This window comes from Rhagoletis zephyria, unplaced genomic scaffold (assembly GCF_001687245.7).
Source record: "Rhagoletis zephyria isolate East Lansing unplaced genomic scaffold, Rhagoletis_zephyria_1.1 Rzeph_scaffold_02584, whole genome shotgun sequence".
Lineage (NCBI taxonomy): Eukaryota > Metazoa > Arthropoda > Insecta > Diptera > Tephritidae > Rhagoletis > Rhagoletis zephyria.
In genome coordinates, this window is record NW_016159668.1 from 55,865 (window position 1) to 62,252 (window position 6,388).

General features: G+C 39.3%; 1 protein-coding gene across 2 annotated transcripts in view; it reads left to right on the top strand.

The window, feature by feature from the left end:
• cindr (CIN85 and CD2AP related) overlaps positions 1 to 5,927 on the top strand; it is a 28,541-nt gene extending 22,614 nt beyond the window's left edge. Inside the window, exons 4-6 of one of the 2 annotated variants that reach the window (XM_017621802.1) lie at positions 3,390 to 3,611; positions 3,666 to 4,013; positions 4,073 to 5,927. In XM_017621802.1, the coding sequence (XP_017477291.1) occupies positions 3,390 to 3,611; positions 3,666 to 4,013; positions 4,073 to 5,382 (1,880 nt within the window). In that variant the 3' untranslated portion in view covers positions 5,383 to 5,927. Of the gene's footprint in view, positions 1 to 3,389; positions 4,014 to 4,072 lie in introns of both variants that reach the window. The other variant, XM_017621801.1, reaches the window with a different exon arrangement.
• Positions 5,928 to 6,388: the final 461 nt, after the last annotated feature.

A 6,388-nucleotide genomic window follows, 5' to 3' on the forward strand; every position in this document is an offset into this window, starting at 1 on the left:
ATTGACGATTGTTGCCTATTTCTCATGTTTTGCATGGTGGGTACTTACACAAATTTAAGGAAGTGTTGTAGTGACAGTTTTTTATTTTTTAAATAAGTGTTACTCTGTTACTTAGCATTTTGCATCGGAGAGTGCGATTCGATACAGTGACTGTGACAATGACAGTGGTCTTCCAGTGGTGACTGGACTGCACATACATAGCTCTTGGTGGCTTTGTTTAGCTCGCATGATGCCACATTATATGCCTTTTAAAGCTTTTATTGTCGCGAATAGTTAACAAAGCGAAGCGCATTTTATTTATCACTGCCTATTTACTACATTTCTTCTGCATTGATGCTTAGAAGAATTCAATTATTCGCCTTATTCGTTTTCGGTTTCGGTTTCGGTGTCCATTCCCATTTCGAGCTTTATGTCAGCTGCGTGCTTTGAATTAGCAGGTGACTCAGTTACCATTTGTGTGCATCTTTTTCGACATACAAATATCTTTCTGNGGACGAATGGATAAGGCTTGAGCCAAGAGCTTGTGTGAGCAAATCCAATTTTTGGCAAAAAATGGCAGTTACGCGGTTTTGCAGAATGACGATACGCGGTTTTGTACTTAAAACGACGATATGTACGTAGTACTTTATTTTGAGTGCTTCTTCATTTGTTTAACTTTTATTAAAAACGACTCGCAATAAATGAAAATGTCGTCATTTCTCTACAAATAGCTTTAGCTAGGTTTAAAGAAATTTATCACGGGTTGTCTCATATAGTTTTTAATAAATTGCGCTATATGTAAATACAGCTATGTGTATGTTTGTAGGTGTTTTATTAGCGTCTTACTTTTGTTTGAATTTGCTGTTTATTTGCATTGTAACTGGTTATTTTATTAGAGCTGCCCTCTGTCTGGCGACTCAACGCGTAGTCTTTTGTCTTTGTATTTAACTCGGTTTTAAGATTGCTTTGAGCCCGTTTCGTTACACTTGCTATGCCCAGTTATACTTAAATACAGTGGTGGCATAAATAATGGAAACAAAACCGACGTCTCCGCGATTATTTACTACCTTTAAGATTTTTAAAAAAGCTGTCAAATGTTTCGCGTATAAAGTATACATATATTTGACGCCCACTTGTTTATTAAATGTTTAGCCCAGCTTATCCTCCACATTTTTGATAAGTGCTTGGCCCAGATTATCCTCTACATTTTTGTTAAGTGATTGAACTGGGGCGTCCAGCTTGCTCCAACGAGCGCTTGCCAGGTTGACGTTTTTTATTGTCTGTTCACTTTAAGACTTTTTCTGGGTTGAAAACTATTTTTTTTTACACAAAACTCCAAATTTAACAATGGAAATCTTTCGAAAGACAATTTTAGCGAAGCGGGTATCTTCGTACAACTCCCGATTTATGATCTACTTAGGAAAAATTTCGAGTCAATCATAGCCGTAAACATGAATTGTCAACCGAAACCAGTGCCGAGGGGGTTAAAAATGAAATGAACTAATAAACTTTCGACGTTAGACAAATCCGTGGTAAGAATAAACAAACAAATTTTACATATCTATGTACACTAGGGTGGTCCAGAAATATATGCGGGGGAAAAAAGCTTAAAATGTTAAGCTCGCGCCATTAACGATTTTTCTAAATGGAAAAATAATACCCGTATTTTTTTATTAAAAAAAAGTTATTTGAAACTGCCTCACAGCCCATGTATTATATATGAAAAAAAAACACTTTCGTAGAAATGGTATAAAATAATTGAAAATCAAATTTTTTTCGATTTCTGTTTCTCTTTAGGAGACTGCCAGTAACAATACCCAATTGTTTATTTAACCATTTTTTTATTACTAACTTTTTTATGAGTCCTCCAAAAACCGCCAAAAGTGCAATTGGGGACCCATAAAAAATCGTTAGCATTAAAATGTGGTGAAGTAGACAATTGGTTATTATTATTGGAAATTGTTCCGTTTGAAAAACACTGAACTAACAGCATTCTATACAATTTCTACGAAAAAGTGTTTTCCCATATAAAATACATGAAAAACTTCATAAGCTTTAAAGCATTTCTAAATATATTTTTTTTTTAACAAAAAAGTACGGATATTCTTTTTTCCATTGAGAAAAATCTAAGCGTGATAGCTTAACATTTTATACTTTTTATACCACCCTAATGTCAACTCAGAAAAAAATTAGCTAAATATATTCCCCTTAACACATGATTTGGTAACTAAAACCAAATTTTCACGTAACTAAACTCTTTTCTCAGTGTAGAAGCTTTAAATAATTGATTTATTTAAAAATACCACATAAGCACCTCGTCTACACATTAGGCTCTTCAAATTCACACAAACCAAAAGGCGTCGTTATTTCGGTTCTTTTCACGTCGTCGGATGAATTTGTTACCTGATGGAATGCTCTTTGAAGGTCAATTTTCAAAAAAAAAATAATATTTTTCGCTAATAATATTGTCAAAGTTCGTTAGGTGTAGCGGTGGATACCGATCAGGTATCGACACGGTTCATATTTAAAATGCTTATTACTTACATTAAAAGTAGTCACTCCACTTCAAAGTAATGAAATAACTCCACAAAAAAATTAACCGTTAGGTGGTGTGGGTCGATTTTGTTCAGTAATCAGCTAGGAAAGCTTGTCTTTAAAAATTCATTTTTTTTTATTTGTTTCTAGAAGGCCTGAGTTGTTTTCATTATGTCTATACAATTTTGTAAACAAAACATAAATTACAGAATTTTGGTTTATTTCTAGATGTTATATTTTCCACCACTATACTATATTATATAGTACGTGTAAAACGATCAAACATCTACTGAGTTGGAGGTCTTGGTTTTCTGTAGAAATTGTTTTTGTTCACATGTAGATCTGTCATTCGATAGTCGAAATCTTAGTTAATTCCGTTTGTGGTAAAGTTCCAGCCCTAGCAGAAATTTTTGTTTTGCAAAATACCTTGCTATCTTGTCGCACACAACTGCTTATAATTGTCACCTCACGACATTGTTTTTTATTTGCTGAATATTTATTTATCACAAGTGCTTAATCCCAAAAACACGACAACAAATACAAAATTTATTAATAGACGATTTGGTTTTTTGAACTGCCTTAACTTGTTGCTGATTCATATTCTATACAAAGATACTCAATATACAATATACCTACATACATACATACCTTTAGTAATAGTGCTTTGCCGGCAGCATTCATTCGTTTGAAGTTGTTGCAGTTTGTTGTTTGTTGCCATTACTTCTTGCTGCTAAATACTCGTACATATAAACATACATACATATATTTTTTCTTAGCTAAAGCTTTAACTCTAGCGTTTTGTTAATTGCTAACTGTGCTTTGTTTATATTGCATTGTTAATTAACACTTTGGCTTTTTATTATTCCCCTCTTTAGTCACATCACTGAGCGATTCACAACCTTCCCAACGAACTGCGAAAGCATCCAATGCTACTGCCGCCGCTCCCACAAGCACCATCACCGCCGCCGCTGCCAATACAGCACACGTAAGATCAGCCGCCGCATCAGCAGCCACATCGGCGGCACACACCGCAGCAGCTACATCCAAGGTGTTCATCAAGAAGTCCGGCAGTAATTCGTCGACGCAAAGCTCCAATCGTAAGGACAGTTTCGGCTCATATGATTCACTCAACGATATACTCTCTGAAACAGGCTTGCAGAGCGGCAATGTTGCTGCACAACGCAAATCGCTGGAGAATAAAAATCTAGATTTGTCAGCGAATGCGGCGGACGCAAGCAGCCGCCTGGCATTGAAGAAGCAACAGTTACAGCAACAACAACAGCATTTGCAAGAGACGAAGACGGTGTTGACAAATAACGGTAGTGTTACAACGACGACCACAACAACCAGCAGCATGTCAGCGAGCTCAGCCGCAGTTGCAAATGAATTGCGCAAGAGCTTGGAAAGTTTGGATGAGAAGACGAAGACACCGCCGCCAGTGCTGACGAAGAAGCCCACCGTAACGACGAAGAAACCGTCGAGTGTTACGGGCGTTGCGAGTAAGTCACGTAGTCCTTATATCGAATCCGTTGTATAATTAAGTGTTCTTTTTTCGCAGGCAACCTCTTCGGCTTCGGCAAGCAAAAAACGAAAAGCACCGACAGCAAACTCACCACCGCTGCTTCCCAAGATTTTGCGGATGGAATGAGCAGCAGCAAGATTTCAACGTCGGGAGATCCAGTTGTTTTACGTCGGGCCGCCACTATAGCAACTGAGGACTCCGATTTCGATCGGCTAGAACGCTCCTCCATACTGACAGACATGCGTGCAGGACGCGTTAAAGCGCCCAAGCGACGTCCACCTTCGGCGGCCATTAATATAATCGGTGAAAGCAACAATAACGATACAATTTACCTCAATGGTAGCAGCGGTGGCGGCGCTTCTGGTGGCGAGTTGTCACAAGAGGAAGGCAAACTACAATCGTCCGACGAAAACTCGACCGGCGAGGAACAGTTGGCAAAACCGAGGCCACGCGAATGGGAGAAGAAGAAGGCACCATGGATGGAAGAGCTGAAAGCATCACAGGTAAAGAAGAAGACCTCGCCCAGCGTGGAGCCACGCACTCAAAGCACCAGCAGTGTGACCGATCGGACATCACGACTGCTTGGCGATGATGTCAAAGTTACTAGCAGCAATCACAGTAGCAGTCATAGCAGTAGTAGCGCCACGAGTAGCTCGACCAGCACCACCACAAAAGTACAGTCCTCGTCAGTTTCGTCGAGCTTAATGCAACAATCGATGACTGTTGAGAGCAGCCAGCAGGTGCTGAAGCGAGAACTAAATTCCAACACTATTGCTGACATCATGACCAAAAGTATGAGCAATAAATTCACCACTGACTCATCGACGCTTTCACTGACGACGACGGCGCCGCATGCCACCTCAGCCACCAACGCCACCACTGCCGGCGATGATGTACGCGCGCGACCCAACAGCCTATCGATACGTAATCGCAGTATGTCACCTTCATTGGCGGAAAGTAGCGGCAGTGGCAGTGTGCGCACAGCAGCAATGAAGAGTACCGCTTCACCAGCAACGACAGCCACCAACGAGCCGCCGAGCTCCAATGGCGCGGTGAGCTCATCCGCACCAGTTGCCAATGTGGCAGCGGCGGCGTCCAGTCAAAATTCAATAGGTGCTAATAACCATTATCAACAGCGGACCAGCAACCCAGCTGCAGCGCCTATAGCCAGCGATAATGCGCGCATTGGTGAATTAGAGCGGCGTGTTGGAAAACTAGAGCAAACTGTGGGCGCACAACAACGCACCATCGACGAACTGTTGCGATTGCTGCGCGAGGAGACCGATCGTGTGAAGGTGCTGCGCGGGGAATTGGACAAATATGCGCAGTGCGTGACGCAAGTTTAATTGCTTACCAGTAGTTGTTCTGCTTGTTGATGTTAGGAATGTGTAGTGGAGTGCGTTGAGTACATACTATGTAGTAGTGTGTGATTGGTAGTGGATGCGCCCAGTCCCTTAGAGCCCTGACTTGTAATGCGCTTGTAGAGTTAAAGTGAAGAGAGAGAGCCCGGGTTTCTTACATTCTTGCAAATTTTACTGCATTCCAATTTATTTTATACGTATGTATGTTTTGATTTTCCTTCTTAAATTATGTGATTAATTTAATATGCGGGCATTTTAAAAAAGTCCCACATGTAGAATATATGAAAGTTTATGCGTAAATGGAGCCCAATAATGAAAGTAGTGGTGCAAGTATTAACCTACAACATAAATGCTTACGTGTGTCATTTATTTTTTCCAAAACTTAAATACGTTTTTTGCATGCTTTGCCTATTGCGCCTACGATTGGATCGTATGTATAGCGGTTGAGCGGTACTTTTTGGTTGAAATTCTCAAACCGATTGCTGATATAAAACTGCGTTATGAGCGCGTTTGTAACGATGTTAAATATATAAACGATATTAGTAAACAATTAATGTACCATATCACGCTGTTCAAGAATTTCTCTAAAACTAAAATCATTAGAGCGTAACAAATGATAAAACTTACATAGCAGTACTTAATACGGAAATGCTCCTTTTTAGAAAAATTAAGTGAAAAAAAACAATTTTCGCATAGTTTATTACAATGTATAGGTTTAATATTCACGTAACAAATAAGTATTTTTCTAAAAACAGCGTAAAATTACAAAATTCGAGAAACAGCTAACCGATACATAGAATATTAATAATAGTAGCTACTGTGGTTTTACACATTTTAAAGATGACAGTTGAAATATAACATTTAACTTATCTACCTATACTTACATACTACATATCCGCACCTTCATGTCAGAAGCATGAATGTGCAAATATATCAGTTTTGAGTTATTGGGTTGACTTGATTAACCTTTGGATGTTCTATGTTATACCAC